The 17,120-nt window shown below is 43.9% G+C and overlaps 1 protein-coding gene across 4 annotated transcripts in view; it reads right to left on the bottom strand.

Annotated features, from left to right (window-relative positions):
• Positions 1-862: 862 nt before the first annotated feature.
• Positions 863-17,120, bottom strand: part of LOC149827412 (chloroplastic group IIB intron splicing facilitator CRS2, chloroplastic-like) — a 34,382-nt gene continuing 18,124 nt past the window's right edge. For all 4 annotated transcript variants that reach the window (XM_090020311.1, XM_090020310.1, XM_090020312.1 and 1 more), the window contains 3 exons: positions 2,170-2,228; positions 1,994-2,070; positions 863-1,395 (listed from right to left, as the gene is read on the bottom strand). In XM_090020311.1, coding sequence (XP_089876437.1) covers positions 1,279-1,395; positions 1,994-2,070; positions 2,170-2,228 — 253 coding nt within the window. In that variant the 3' untranslated portion in view covers positions 863-1,278. The remainder of the gene's footprint in view (positions 1,396-1,993; positions 2,071-2,169; positions 2,229-17,120) is intronic.

The raw sequence follows: 17,120 nt of genomic DNA, 5'->3' as shown, positions 1-17,120 counted from the left end.
TAGCGGCGACTTGTGAATGTCACCAAGTTGACTGGACGCCAAAAGTTCGAAACCCATAGGTGGCAACCCTTGCCACAAGGTTGAAACTGGATGTACTCCCCGGTGGGCAGGGAGGACCTCAAGGGTTTTACCGATCCAAAGCCATCCAATGTGCGGTAGGTGACAAAAGGGTTTTTGCCTTGGACTATGAAAAAAAATATTCAAACCAAAAAACTATACTGCATCACGAGCGCACACATATGTATGTATGTGCAAGTGTCCACATTTAATTCTTGAAACTTGCATATTTGAAACTATACCCGTGCACCAACATCCATGTGTAGGTAAAATAGCTGAAAGCCAGATCAAAAAATTCAGATGATCTAGAGCTCTCCAACATGAAACTCTAATACAAGCAATATTTTCAGAAAGACTGATCAATATGGCACTTCAGCAGACCCCTTAAATTTGAGACTCAAAAAAGTGGGTTATACATCAGTCAATCCACTAACCTAGCAAAGAAATCCTGGTTGTGCATAAACTTACATGACCCTTCCAACCAACATTTTAAGATTTTGGCATAACTGAATAAAACATCTCGGGTGCCACAGATGTTTTTTACATAATGCCCCAAATCTGCACACACCACATTACTGGAAGAATGGAGAATCAAGAGACTGTACCTGAGTTAACTGTACTCTTTTATGATCTTTCCTTTGCAAGATTCAAAATTGTGATCTCTCCCTTAAAAGATTCAAATTTGATGAAACAAGACATGGTCAAGCCACTGACAAAGAAAATTCAACTAAATGACTAAATCAAGAGGCCAAGTCGCTACTGGCTGTTTGACATTACAGTTCTGACAATCCATGTCCCCGACTCATTTTAGTGAATTGCAGAGATACATTTATATACCAGATTACATTGTTACTGCTACAACTGTGGAATACATGCAAATAATTTTCATTAACCCACAATACAAAATTTTCAGTTAATCCCCCACCCTCCCTCTCTGAGCTGAGAACCCACGTACATGTTTGCACGGACGAACACCAGAAAAACTGTTGGGCCATGAATGTGGCTTTGATCCTTCCATCTGGTGATACCAGAATTTCTTCACACACACACACTCACACACGCACACACATTGAGCCAAAATGCAGATAAGACCTCTCTCTCTCCCACAGTTGCACAGGACAACAACGTAACATTTCATACACTACCCAAGGTACGATGGGTACCATTATCTGCATATTTTACACATAAACCTTCTTCAAGAAGGGCACAACCTCTTCTCATTCAGACTTTGTGATACTTGTACTTCTGACCAAGATTAAATCTCTTGATACTCTCATCAAATCCTCTCAAGACGAGGGTTCTTACTGCTGCCGCTCCTTGTTTGATGGCTTCATCCACCTACTCAAGACAAATGAGTGTGAAAATGGATATTGATAGTTCCTACAACCATCGTGGGGTTAGTTGATTATTTTGAAACTTCTATTTGAAACATTGGATTCTTTTAACATTCACTTGTCTCTCGTAGGTGGGGGGCTATGTCACGTACGTGCCGGTGCGGAGGGTGCAACATGGAAATTTCAAAAACTTTGGGTGAGGGGGCGTGATATATATATATATATATATATATATATATATATATATATATATATATATATATATATATATATATATATATATATATATATATATATATATATACTGGACTTGGTTAGGGTTAACTGAATCCACTTTTGGACAGAAATAGACTTCTGTGGTTGACTTCAACTAACACAAAGGAAGTTGTGTCCAAGTGTTGTACCCACATGGGTGTGGGTGTGAGGTGTGTTGCCTTGTTAGAAGAGTTCATGTTACATAGGTTGTGGTCACGAATCTGGCAAGCTTGGGTTAGGCAAGTTTTTCTGGACCCGGTGCAACAATTACTCAGGCCAAACCTGGTCTGGTATATGTTGTGTGTGCATGTGGCCATGTGCATGGGAGAAGGAAAAGAACCTTCTACCTGCTCACGCTCCTCAGAATTAAATTTCTGAAGTAGGAAAGCTTTGACATCCATGGTCCCTGGTGGGTTCCCAATTCCTGCAAAAGTTCACCGAGATTCTAGAATTTAGTTTAGTTCTCAGATAATGATGAATAACCCAAGAGCACAAAGAATAGCAAAAGACAGCATTGACTAACCTATACACAATCTAGGAAATTGTCGGCAACCATCCAAATGGTCCACAACGCTCTTCATTCTGTAACAAAGACCGATGATAAGACAATGCCAGTCCGGAAGAATCTCGAAATCATTCTAATAAGACTAAATTATGGTTATTAGTATTGGCAAATGATAGAAAAATATCAAAGCAAATATTATTGAATTACTCATCTAAATGGACAGTGTGCAACATCAAAAGAATGATTATTGAATTACTCATTTAAAGTCATTTGAACAGTAACATGGAGAATGACAGTGTAAGAAAAAGTCCCCAGGTATTGATTAGTTAACCTAAAATTACTTGTATATGAGAAGACTGTAAATAAGATAAAACAGAGATTTGAATTTAAGTTTTATGTGAGAAAGAAAAGCATAAAAGTTGACTCTCGTGAAGTCGATGCTGAATTTTAATTGAAATATGTTAGTTATGGAATAAATTGAAACACTAAATAAACTTGCTGTTAGAAAGTAAAGCTTATTTTTATCATGCTTTCAAGTTGACCACAATGACCAGGTTGTCCACCAGTTGACTGGTCCCCTTTTTGCGTATTGTCTATAGCGCTTGTTAATAGGGGCATTTTTGTCATGTAACTGTAAGACCCATGCATTAGTAACAAAAAAAGGGAGAGAGGGGTCGATAGTTATAGTTTTTGGGTGCTCTCTCTCTCTCTCTCTCTCTCTCTCTTCTCTTCTACTTACCATCTCCTCTTCTTCTTCTTCTATATTTTCTTATATTCTCCAATTTTTGCTGTTGAACCCTTATTGCAGGTACCCAAGATGTAGGAGCTCAACTTGGAACATGGTATCAGAGCATTACAGAGCTCCGATCATGTACACCACCAAAAGAGCTGACGCCTAAGTAGTTCTAGAGTTTGCACAATCTAAAAGACTTATAGGTACCCGCAGATTCTTTTATGAGTTCTAGTGGGTCAAGTCTAGGTCTATTTTGCTGCCTGCTGTCGCACACGCTTCACTTAGCATGGATATTCCATGTTGACACAACACATGAAACACCAGGGCACTTCCTGGACATAGTCAAACATATGTCAGACAGGTCAATCTTGTGATTTTCAAAGCTACCTACTAGTTGATGAGATACAGCACCAAATTTCATGTCCCCACATGCTACAACAAAATGAAGTGACTGAAAAGAAGAATAGGCATATTACCAAGGTTAGATCGGCTACAATGCACCATAGTGGCATTCCCAAGTATCTAATGATCAAGGCTTTACACGATGTTGTTTACTTAGTTAAAGACTTTTTTTAGATGTTCTGGATGAAACATCACCATACAAGTCATTTGTAGAAAAACCTCTTGAATATAGATCTTTGAGGAACTTTGGAAGCTTATGTTATGTGTTCATTGATGGTTCTCAAAGAAGAAAACTTAATCCAAAGGCTAACCTTGTATTTTATTGGATATCCCGAAAAGAACAAAGGTTACCAATGTTATTCTGCTAGATTGAGATGAGTTTTCATTTCTAAACATTACTTTTCACGAAAGTAGCTTGTGTTCTCCTACAAAGATGATTATAGCAGGTAGCCAGCAAGTAAAAGATGATAATGGACATGTTGCCTGCAATGAAAAACCATTTTCTAAGAATGCAGAGGAGAGTTATACGGACAGGGTACCAGCCAATCCTATAGGGGACTTTATGAGGTTCTTCCTTGTTGAAAGTCAGCAGCTGACTACTGACGATAGTGTTAATGTTAAAAATATGGAACCAGCAAGTAAAAAAGACAACAATATAACATGAACTAGTTATAAAGATACTAAAAGTGATGGCCGCAACCAAGCAGCTGATGGGGCAGATAAACAGCAAACTGCAATGAAGCCTATGAAAGTATATAGAAGGGGATCTCAACAAGAGAAGCCAGCTCAAAATGTAAAACCCATTAAAAAAATGGACACAGGTCGGGTCTGGACCCGACCCGGATCTAGACCCGGGTCCCAACCCATTGGCGGGGGCTTACGGGGGGTTTCAAGGGGCGACACACAGGGGCCGTCCCCTGTGTTTCTTTTATAAAGGGCAAAGGGGGAAAAGGGAGAGACGTTTGAAACCCCTCCCCCCCGACTCCCGCTTTCTCCCCTCTCTCTCGGCTTTGACCCTCCCCGACGCCTTCCTCCTCTCCGGCGAGCTCCCATTCCGGCGACCCTCACCCGTCGGCTCTCTCTCTCCCCCCCTGCCATCTCTCATCTTCCCTCTCCCTCTGTGTCTCTCGCTCGGCTCCCCCTCTCCGGCGACCTCCCACCTCCCCGGCGACCTCCCTCCTCTCCGGCAGCCTCAGGTGAGTCCCCTCCCTCTCACTGCCTCCTTTCCCGTTAGCTGCAGGCGGAGGCCAAAGGGCCCCTTCTTTGTTTTTCCAAAGCATTGACAGGGGCCACTGGCCCCTGCCCCGATAACTGTCGAGGTCGATAGGGGCCATTGGCCCCTGCTCCCTCCTCTTTTAAGTCCAGCAGGGGCCGATGGCCCCTGCCCTTTTTCTCAATGACCGACAGGGGCCATTGGCCCCTGCCTCCTCTCTTGAAAGTCGTAGGGGGGCCTTTGGCCCCTGCGCTCCCTCTCTTCCATCTCCTATGTCCGGCAGGGGGCCATCGGCCCCTGCCCCTCTCTTTGGTTTTTGGCAGAGACTGACACCCCTGCCCCTCTTTTTTTTTCTCCGACAAGGACAAGCCCTTACCCCTCCTCTTTTACGAGCTAGTAGGAGCCATCGGATCTTGCCCCGTTCCGTTTCAAGTCAGCAGGGACTGTTGGCCCTGCCTTGTATTTCGGAGAAGCCGAGCCTTCTCCCTGTCCTTATTCGTTTAAAAGCATGCTAATGACGTACTTTTGTAGTTTGCGCAACGGAGCCCGTTCGCGCCCCGCGAACCGAACCAACGATCACCTACGCTCGTAGACGACTTCTTCCTCGCAATAGCCCAAGGCAGGAGAAATTGCACAAGGACTTAAATAATTGAATCGAGCTTAAATAATTAAAGATCGAAAGAACTTAATTACATATTTATATACATATACGTATATAAGTACGCATTTAATTTAAGGACGCGGTTTTGCGATCCTTATCCTTTGCTTTCGCATTTCCTGTTTTTGTTTGCCGCCGCGCTTTGCGCCAGGCTTTTGCTTTCGCATTTACTGCTTTCTATCTTTTGCTCAAGGATGTGGTTTCGCGATCCTTGTCCTTTGCTTTCGCACTTCCTATTTCTGTCATTTTGCTTTGTCGTCGCGCTTCGCGCCCCGGCTCTTACTTTTCCCATTATTGTCTTTCGTTTTTGCCTTGCCATCGCACATGTTTTTCCATGTTGCATTCTTCACGTAGGATTTCATGGTTTTGACCTCATGGAAAGTGTTTCGGCCTCCACCACTCTCACTCTCGCTCTCGCAACCATGGTGGATTTGAGTCTTAAACAACGCAACCTCAAAGTTAATTGGGTCCTTTGCGAGGTTCCCAGTTCTTCAATTGCGTAGTTCTGCCGGTAAAGTTTAAGCCCCTTCTTTTTTAGTGATGCGCTATTGCATTTAAGCCTCCCCGACTCAGCGTATTCGGGAGAAGTACCTTTTCTACTATTTTCGTTTACCCGATATGTTTCAGGAAAATCCTTGATCTGGGGCAAGACCAAACTGTTGGGCGATGGGTTCTTTTGCGAAGCCCATTTACCGAGACCAGTGTCGAGACTTGCGTAGCATCTAGACACTGCGTTATCGGATGCGAGATTCGAGAAAATCGCATGCCATATATAGGCAAGTTGTTGATCGTTTCGAAAGATTTAAAATGTTAAAATAACTTTCTAAAATATTATATCATTGTGAAACACACTGTTGAGGCTCCTATTGAGGACCTATATCCCTTTCCTCGTAGTGTACTCTTGAACATGCGAGGCATGTTAGTACTATGACGATTGGATGAGATGGTCTTATGACCTCGATTAGTACTTTGTGCACGTTGTTGAAAACACATAAAAATGGATTCGCCTTCACAGGCAAGATGCTCGTTTGGTCTAATGGATCAGAGCATGAAGAATGAGGCGACGACTAAGAAACCCTGTCGCGCTCGATTCAACCTAGCTTCCCCAAGAGAGAGAACGAAGGGTACAAACTCCGATAGACAGGCCATTAATGTCTATTTACGGGCAAAAGACCCGGCTTCCCCAGTCATCGGAGGTTAGGGGATAGGAGCTACATAAGTTAGCCTAACACTTTTGCAGAAGTTGGATGCATCCCTGTCAGGCCTTTGGGGGCTTACTCTTTCGATCACCGGTCGTTCCCTTAGGAATAAAATTCAGTCAGACAACCGAGGTATCTTAAAATACATAGCATAATGGACTCTCAGCTTGGTCTCGACTATTTCGACTCACGTGCCATGTATGTACCTGCATGGTCGGTTAACAAGAAATAACTAAATCGAGCATGCTCACCTTTCAGTTTGTTACACACTCAGCTTTCTAGCTTTTAGCTCGCGTGCATTTCAGCTTATGTATTAGCTTTCATGCTTGACTTAGTTGCTTAACTTGCTTCTTCAGTTTATCTGTTTAGCTTGCTTGTGCAAATTGCTTGTTTAAGCTTTCTTGATCAGCATATTTGATTGACTTACTTGCTTATGTATGATCACTTAACTTATTTGCTTAGTTTGCTCGTTCCGCTTACTGTTTAGTTACTACTTGCTGCATTAATTATTTATGCCTTATTAAGTTCTTTCTGTTCTTGTGCTCACCTACTAGTTTTTCGCGAAACTAACCCATTTCCTGGGTACAGGTGATGAATAGGTGTGCAACAGGCGATGACGCGACTGCGAGATGGCCTTAGGATCCACTGTTTCTGCTCGTAGTTCTTCTCCTGGACATTTTGGGTTTTTGTTACGGTTTCCCTAGAGGAATCCAGATTTTGTACAAACTTGACATTTTCTTTTTATAGAAGAAATGGTTTCCTAAGTAAATTGCAAATCATCCATGGTAAATCCTTGTTCCCTCGCTAACGGGGCTAAAGTTGTCAAACTTGTCATTTTTCTTTTAAAAAAAATCGTTTCCGCTGATTTTAGAAATAAACTCTGTAAAGAAAAGGAATTTTCCAACTATCTCAAAGGGTTTATAAAGTTTGAAATTTTGGGGCGTTTCAACTTGGTATCAGAGCAAAAGGAAACAATGATTCTTGGTCATCGAGCATCCGTATCGCGCTGTAACTTAATTTCCTTTTTTTTTACTATACTAATAGACTAGAGCATACCTTACATGGGTGTTTGGGGTTTCTTGTTTAAAGAATATGAACCCTTCGGATGGTGCGAGATTGAGACACAGAAGAGGCGCACAGAGAACGCGTTGTCGTTCAGTTAGGGGCAGAAGCTCTGTGGTAGGAAGACATGAGTGTCCGACTACCTGGTTGGAATGTTGGACTAACAGGATGCCCCATCATACTTTTGCGGATTCTTGGGGCTTTACGCTTCTGAATGTTTACCAAGCACCGCTAGCCACGACGTGGGCAGCAGTGCACTTTTACCAAAACATGTTTTGCTTAACCGGCATGCATCTCTAGAATCCTCTGAAGCGGAATCTCCTTGGCAAGCCCAGATGGAGTGCGATTTCTGTGGTGAAGAAGGGAACACGATGAATAATTGTCAAATCAGGGAAGCGTAAGACAAAAGGGCGTCTGCAGCACAAGATCTGGAAGACACAACATCCTCAGTCCAGAGTGCTTTAGACGTACCAACGTTTGAAGGACAATTATTTCCCCCAGAGGGTACTCAGGACGCAGCTCCACCCACTTATTTACCTTCACCTGACTCACCAATATACACACCAACCCCAGACTCGCCGCAATACATATCGGATTCTCTAGTGTATACTTCGGCTTCGCCGCAGTACATATCGGATTCTCCGGTATATACTCCGGCTTTACCGCAGTACATACCGGATTCTCCGGTGTACACTCCAGCTTTGCCGCCCTATGTGCCGAATGCCTCGCCATATTACACCCCTACGACCCCTCTTCACAAGCAAGGAGTATCGAATGAAGATTTGCATCCTTTTCCCCCTCTGCGCAGGATAAAGCGCACGGGTATCACTAGAGAGTACTTAAAAAAGTATTCCCATCGTCCCTAAAAAGGAAATAAAGCTCATTGGTTTTTGTACCCGTGATTAGTTTGTGTTTTTGCTTATTATAAATGCCTTCTTGTACCAGCACTGCTGGGCTTTTGTAACATGTATTACTCGAAAATACGATAACCTTTTGATATTATTCTTCTCCTCCAAGTGTTGACTTATGTATCATCTGGTCATTTTAAGGATGGTTCAAGGTTCGAACGAGGGTTCATCTGACAAATGGTCAGATCAGGGGGAATCCATCATGGATTCTCTGAGCGCATTGGCTAACGCTATGCGAAATCAAGTGCACAATCAAGCACCTACCCCAGAACCGAGCCATTATGCGACAGTATCATATGAAAAGTTCTTAAAGCTCGATACTCCAACCTTCACAGGCAAGCCCGACCCAGATGCAGCTGAAAACTGAGTTTTGGAAGTGGAGCGAGTATTACAGGTTTTGTCAGTCCCAGACGACAAAAAGACACTTTATGGTACTTTCAGGCTTAAGGGTGCTGCCCGCCACTAGTGGGACACGACCCGAAACATACAGTTCCCGACAACTTTGATTATTCCTTGGGGGACCTTCAAAAGAGCTTTCTTGGGGAACTACTTTCCTCCTCATGCAAGGGAGAAGAAGAAGGTGGAGTTTATGGAACTTTGTCAAGGCACGCCAAATTTCAGGAGTTGGAGCAATATTGCCACAACTTATTCGAAGATGATCGCGAGCGGGTGGGAAAATTCATCCGCGAATTGAAATAAGGACTCTGACCAAGGGTCCTTAACAGCATGCCATCGACTCTCTCTGCAGTTGTTGCTGCAGGCACTCTCCTGACCGAGGACTGGGAGCGTTCCAAGAGCACCCAAAGCAAGAGGCCACCCGCTGCGGGTAGCGATCAAAGGAAAAATCCCTCTGGCGGTCAAGTCAAGCGGCCGCCTTTTTTCGTAAAGGAGGAAGGAAACAAGATCCTCCTTCAAAGCGTCAGCGGTCGAAGGGCAACCCTCCCGCCTGGCAGCACGCGGGCGATGTCTACCCCAAATGCGGACGACCTCACCCCGGGCAGGCATGCCCTCTTGTTACAGGCGGATGCCTGTACTGTGGCAAAATGGGTCACTTCGCACGCAAGTGCCGCAAGAAGGCGGCCGACGACCTCAGACGAAATGGCAGAGCACCTCTACTCCTCCGACTACCGCCGCAACCGAAACAACAACAACATTCTTACCAGACGCAACAGCCACAGTCCAACGGCCAGAAGAAGGCGTCAGGACACGTTTACACTGCCGCGGTCGAACAACTGACCAAAGGTGAGCTCGTGCAAGGTACCATCTTGATTGCTAACCAAGCAACTTTCGTACTCTTTGATTGCGGTGCCACTCATTCTTTTATTTCTGTAAAATTTGTTGAACTTTTGCACATACCTGTAAGTTCGTTGAATAACGCTCTCAACATCTATAACCCGATTGGGAAAAACACTATTTGTGCGACCTACGTGCCAGCTTTGGACGTGGTCTTGGCAGATCGGCATTTGTCGGCCTGTGCTATCCTTCTAGATATGACCGAATTTAACATCATCCTAGGCATGGATTGGCTGCACAAGTACCATGCCAAAATCTTTTGCCGTGAGAGCAATATCATTTTGTCTCCACCAGGGATGCCTAAGGTGGAATTCATGTTCGCGAAGGCGGTCCGTGCAAGCAAGATGATTTATTTGCTAAAGGCACGAAACTACTTGAGAAGGGGATGCATTGCCTTTTTAGTCAGTGTCGTCCAGTTCGAGCTGACACAAGTTTCGATCAGAGATTTGGAGGTGGTTCGGAATTTTTCAGACGTCTTCGCAGAGGAGCTGTCAAGACTTCCCCCACCACGTGAGGTTGAATTCAACATCGAGTTGCTGTCAAGTACTGCGCCAATTTCTAAAGCTCCATACCGAATGGCGCCAGCCGAGCTCGAGGAGCTCAAGAAGCAGTTACAGGAGTTTATGGATTTAGGATTCAATCGCCTCAGTGTCTCGCCTTGGGGACCTCCTATTTTATTCGTTAAAAAGAAAGACGGATCATTGCGGTTGTGCATCGACTATCGAATGCTCAACCAGGCCACGATAAAGAATAAGTATCTGTTACCATGTATCAAGGATTTGTTCGATCAACTACGAAATGCCAAGATATTCTCAAAGATCGACCTTAGGTTAGGATACCGTCAACTCAGAATTAAGGGAGACGATATCTCCAAGATGGCTTTTTGAACCATATATGGGCATTTCGAGTTTACTGTTATGCTTTTCGGACTCACCAACGCACCTGCAACCTTCATGGACCTCATGAACCGTGTGCTCAAACCCTTTTTGGACACCTTCATGATCGTGTTCATCGATGACATTCTGGTGTACTCTGAAACCTGGAATCAACATCATGAACATTTAATCATCATTTTGGAAACTTTGCGAAAGGAGCGTTTGTTCGCTAAATTCTCCAAAAGTGAGTTTTGGCTCAAGGATGTTATGTTTTTGGGGCATGTTATATTCGAGAAAGGAGTATTCGTGGATCCTACAAAGGTGAAGGCCGTACTAAGCTGGCAGCAGCCGATGAACGTTCGGGACATCAAAAGTTTTCTTGGCTTAGCCGGATATTATTGGAGATTTATCTAAGACTTTTCCAAAATCTCTCTACCTATGACAAAGCTACTAAAGAAGGAAGCTAAGTTCATATGGGACGATAGGTGCGAGAGCAATTTTCAGATGCTGAAGGAGAGTCTTACCACTGCTCCTATTCTGTTCTTACCTTCGAGTCAAGGTGGATTCGTAATTTACACTGATGCTTCTGGGACAGGCTTGGGTTGTGTCCTAATGCAGAATGATAAAGTAATCGCCTACGCCTCACGCCAACTTAAAATTCATGAGAAGAATTATCTGACTCATGACTTGGAATTAGCAGTTGTGGTGTTCGCATTGAAGATATGTCGACACTACTTGTACGGGGAACAATTCGAGGCTTTTATGGATCATAAGAGCCTCAAGTACTTATTTTCACAGAAGAAGCTAAATATGAGACAACGATGCTGGCTAGAATTTCTCAAGGATTACAATTTCACCCTTTCCTACCATCCAGGAAAGGCGAACGTTGTAGCTGATGCTCTGAGCTGTAAGGCTTCTAGCATTTTCATCAACCTATTATACGTTGGTTGAAAGTTGATTGAGAATTTGGTCTTATGGAAACTGTTTGCAGTCTCACCGAATTCTATCAGTCTTTCCAATCTGATAGCTTAACCTGAGCTATTAGCCAAGATCCTTGCTGAGCAAAAGACTGATGCGCAGTACGAGAAGCTTAAGGCTCATACACAGCAGACCGATACTCCTTTCCGACTAAAGAAGGATGGTAGCATATGGCTCAAAAATCATCTTTGGGTCCCAGATAATCCTGCTTTGAGAGACGAGATTCTCGTAGAGGCTCATAAGTCGAAATATACGATTCACTCGGGAGGCATGAAGATGTTCAAGGACTTGCAGCGCAGATATTGGTGGAGCGGGATGAAGCGAGACATGGCCACATATATCTCTAAGTATTTGACTTGCCAGCAGATTAAGATCGAGCATCAACGACCTGGTGGACTAATGCAGCAGATGAAAATCCCACAATGGAAGTGGGAAGACATCACTATGGACTTTATCGTCGGTTTGCCAAGGACACGAAGAAAGAACGATGTGATTTGGGTGATCGTCGACCGACTCACCAAATCGGCACATTTCTTTCCTATCCGCATTAGTCAGTCTTTAGACAGTTTGGCGGACCTCTACATCCGTGAGATTGTGAGGTTACACGGTGTTCCTGTATCTATCATCTCTGATCGTGACCCGAGGTTTACCTTGAGGTTTTGGGGACAACTTCAATTCGCTTTGGGTACAAAATTGAAGTTTAGCACCGCTTTCCACCCTCAGACAGTCTGAATGCATAATTCAGACTTTAGAGGACATGCTGCATGCGTGCATGATGGACTGGAAGGGAGAATGGGATTCTCATACGAGTCTGGCCGAATTCGCGTACAACAATAATTATCATGCTAACATCGGGATGGCCCCTTACGAGGCCTTGTATGGAAAGCCCTGTTGATCGCCTCTCTACTGGGACGAGGTTGGCGAGCGAATGATGGAATCTTCTGTAGTACTACAACACTACACTCAGCAGGTGCAGATGATACGAGAGCGACTCCATACTGCTCAGAGTCAACAGAAAATTTATGCGGATCATCGTCGTTGAGAGCTCACCTTCTCGATAGGAGATATAGTTTTTGTTAAGGTATCTCCCACAAAGAGCACATTCCGGTTTGGAAAAAAGGAAAAGCTAAGCCCTAGATTTGTCGGACCGTTCGAGATCCTAGATCGGATTAGTGAAGCAGCTTACCGTGTAGCTTTACCTCCTCAGTACACTCAGATCCATAATGTTTTTTACGTATCCATGCTTCAAAAATACGTTCACGACCCGTCACACATTATCAATTATGATGATGTAGACATTCAGAAGGATTTTTCTTTCGAGGAAAGACCTGTCGAGATCGTTGATCATCGGGATCAAGTGCTTAAATCAAAGATGATATCTCTTGTAAAGGTGTGTTGGAAGCACCATGGGATAGAGGAATGTACTTGGGAGCCTGATTCTGATATAAGGGAAAAGTACACTGACTTGTACTTTAAGGAATAAAATCAATCAAATTTCGAGGACAAAATTATTTTAAGGAGGGTAGGATGTAAAACCCATTAAAAAAATGGAACCAGGTCGGGTCTGGACCCGACCTGGATCTAGACCCGGGTCCCAGCCCATTGGCGGGGGCTTACGGGGGGTTTCAAGGGGCGACACACAGGGGGCGACCGTCCCCTGTGTTTCTTTTATAAAGGGCAAAGGAGGGAAAGGGAGAGGCGTTCGAAACCCCTCCCCCTCGACTCCCGCTTTCTCCCCTCTCTCGGCTCTGACCCTCCACAACGCCTTCCTCCTCTCCGGCATGCTCCCATTCTGGCGACCCTCATCGTCGACTCTCTCTCTCCCCCTCTGCCATCTCTCATCTCCCCTCTCCCTTTGTGTCTCTCGCTCAACTCCCCCTCTATGGTGACTTCCTACCTCCCCGGCGACCTCCCTCCTCTCCGGCAGCCTCAGGTGAGTCCCCTCCCTCTCGCAGCCTCCTTTCCCGTTAGCTCCAGGCGGGCGCCAAAGGGCCCCTACTTTGTTTTTCCAAAGCATCGACAGGGGCCACTGGCCCCTGCCCCGATAACAGTCGAGGTCGACAGGGGCCATTGGCCCCTGCCCCCTCCTCTTTTAAGTCCAGCAAGGGCCGATGGCCCCTGCCCTTTTTCTCAATGACCGATAGGGGCCATTGGCCCCTGCCTCCTCTCTTGAAAGCCACAGGGGGGCCTTTGGCCCCTGCGCTCCCTCTCTTCCTTCTCCTATGTCCGGCAGGGGGCCATCGGCCCCTGCCCCTCTCTTTGGTTTTTGGCAGAGACCAACACCCCTGCCCCTCTTTTTTTTTCTCCGGCAAAGGCAAGCCCTTACCCCTCCTCTTTTATGAGCTAGTAGGAGCCATCGACTCTTGCCCCGTTCCGTTTCAAGTCAGCACTCAGCAGGGACTGTTGGCCCTACCTTGTATTTCAGAGAAGCCGAGTCTTCTCCCTGTCCTTATTCGTTTAAAATCATGCTAACGATGTACTTTTGCGGTTTGCGAAACGGAGCCCGTTCGTGCCCCCCGCAAACCGAACCAACGATCACCTACGCTCGTAGACGACTTCTTCCTCACAATACCCCAAGGTAGGAGAAATTGCACAAGGACTTAAATAATTGAATCGAGCTTAAATAATTAAATATCGAAAGGACTTAATTACATATTTATATACATATATGTATATAAGTACGCATTTAATTCAAGGATGCGGTTTTACGATCCTTGTCATTTGCTTTCGCATTTCCTGTTTTTGTTTGCCGCCGCGCTTTGCGCACAGGCTTTTGCTTTCATATTTACTACTTACTGTCTTTTGCTCAAGGATGCGGTTTCGCGATCCTTGTCCTTTGTTTTTGCATTTCTTGTTTCTGTTTGCCGCTGCGCTTTGCGTCCAGGCTTTTGCTTTCGCATTTACTACTTTCTGTCTTTTGCTCAAGGATGCAGTTTCGCGATCCTTGTCATTTGCTTTCACACTTCCTATTTCTGTCATGTTGCTTTGCCGTCGCGTTTTGTGCCCCGACTCTTGCTTTTCACACTATTGTCTTTTGTTTTTGCCTTGCCATCGCACATGTTTTTCCCTATTGCATTCTTTACGTAGAATTCTATGGTTTTGACCTCATGGAATGTGCTTCGGCCTCCACCACTCGCTCTCAAAACCATGGTGGATTTGAGGCTTAAACAATGCAACCTCGAAGTTAATTGGGTCCTTTGCGAGGTTCCCAGTTCTTCGATTGCGTAGTTCTACCGGTAAAGTTTGAGCCCCTTCTTTTTTAGTGATGCGCTATTGCATCTAAGCCTCCCCGACTCAGCATATTCGGGAGAAGTACCTTTTCTACTATTTTCGTTTACTCGATATATTTCGAGAAAATCCTTGATCTGGGGCAAGATCAAGCTGTTGGGCGATGGGTTCTTTTGCGAAGCCCATTTACCGAGACCAGTGTCGAGACTTGTGTAGCATCCAGACACTGCGTTATCGGAAGCGAGATTCGAGAAAATCGCATGCCATATGTAGGCAAGTTGTTGATCATTTCGAAAGATTTAGAATGTTAAAATAACTTTCTAAAATATTATATTGTTGTGAAACACAATGTTGAGGCTCCTATTAAGGACCTATATCCCTTTCCTCGTAGTGTACTCTTGAACATGCGAGGCATGTTAGTACTACGACGATTGGATGAGATGGTCTTATGACCTCGATTAGTGCTTTGTGCACGTTGTTGAAAACACATAAAAATGGGATCGCCTTCACAGGCAAGATGCTCGTTTGGTCTAATGGACTAGAGCATGAAGAATAAGGCGACGACTAAGAAACCAGGCCGCGCTCGATTCAACCTGGCTTCCCCAAGAGAGAGAACGAAGGGTACCAACTCCGATAGACAGACCATTAATGTCTATTTACGGGCAAAAGACCCGGCTTCCCCAGTCATCGGAGGTTAGGGGATAGGAGCTATATAAGTTAGCCTAACACTTCTGCAGAAGTTGGATGCATCCCTGTCAGGCCTTTGGGGGCTTACTCTTTCGACCATCGGTCATTCCTTTAGGAATAGGATTCAGTCAGACAACCGAGGTATCTTAAAATACATAGCATAATGGACCCTCATGGCCGGTTAACAAGAAATAACTAAATCGAGCATGCTCACTTTTCAGTTTGTTACACACTCAACTTTCTAGGTTTTAGCTCGCATGCAGTTCAGCTTATGTGTTAGCTTTCATGCTTGACTTAGTTGCTTAGCTTGCTTCTTCAGTTTATCTGTTCCTTTTCTTTATAGAGTTTATTTCTAAAATCAGCGGAAACGATTTCTTTAAAAGAAAAGGACAAATTTGACAACTTTGGGCACGTTAGCGAGGGAACAAGGATTTACCATGGACGATCTGCAATTTACTTAGGAAATCATTTCTTCTATAAAAAGAAAATGTCGAGTTTATACAAAATCCGGATTCTCTTCTAGGGAAACCGTAACAAAAACCCAAAATGTCCAGGAGAATAACTACGAGCAGAAACACTGGATCCTAAGGCCATCTTGCAGTTGCGTCATCGCCTGTTGCGCACCTATTCATCACCTATACCCATGAAATGGGTTAGTTTCGCGAAAAACTAGTAGGTGAGCACAAGAAAAGAAAGAACTTAGTAAGGCATAAATAATTAATGCAGCAAGTAGTAACTAAACAGTAAGCGGAACGAGCAAACTAAGCAAATAAGTTAAGTGATCATACATAAGCAAGTAAGTCAAGCAAATATGCTGATCAAGAAAGCTTAAACAAGCAATTTGCACAAGCAAGTTTAATTTTTCTTTTTAAGGAAATAAATAATTCAAATTGAGTAGAATACAAAGTTTATCAACCCGTTCCTCAAGTTCGACCCGGTTCTCACTATTTATGAGAGTTGAATTTTTAAAATTTGGTGACCAACTTTCATAAATATTTTTCATAAAAATATCATTTTAAAAATACATTACTAAAGTGCACACCAGAGAGACTCCTCTCTTTATTTTATTTCTTTTTTATATTAGAAAAACCCACCAAGGGGGGGCGTCCCATCCTAAGAGTCCAAATCCATACATATTCTATCTAAGTTGATCCCCTAAGAGTCCTATTCAAATATATCATAACTAACTTCTTAATTAACTAATATTTTATCTTAATTAATTATTAATTAACCAAATTAGTTATGAGGTCCACTAGGGAGGGTGTCCCACCCTCTCTAGAGTCCTCTAGGGTCTAAAGACCCTCCTAATGAGGTCTCTAGAACCTTGAGTGGATCCCACTTGGGTCTAATTTAAAAATGGTTCAGATCCAAAAACTCAATCCCGATCCAGATCTAATCCTTAGTTGGGTCGAATCTAGGAACCAAACAAAAAGATCCAAATTCAAAACCAAATTAAAGATCCATATCCGAAAAAAATATCCACCAACTATCTCAAAGGGTTTATAAAGTTTGAAATTTTGGGGCGTTTCACAAAAGGTGCAGAAATTTGTTGAACTTACAACACCAAATATTATACAAATAAAGTGCAAAGGGAACCAAAACATGTGCTGAGAAGATTTACTAGAGATCAACATCCCATAGAATGTTGGGTATCTTATGAAGGCTTTTCAAATCATACCAGGTATTCTTCAGTGAAGCATTGAAAGGGAACCATCTACAAGTTTTGAGGTAGC

Source organism: Nuphar pumila, chromosome 10, assembly GCF_984573655.1.
Source record: "Nuphar pumila chromosome 10, dmNupPumi1.hap1.1, whole genome shotgun sequence".
NCBI lineage: Eukaryota > Viridiplantae > Streptophyta > Magnoliopsida > Nymphaeales > Nymphaeaceae > Nuphar > Nuphar pumila.
Note: the sequence above shows the minus strand (reverse complement) of the source record. Positions and strands in the feature narration are given on the sequence as shown.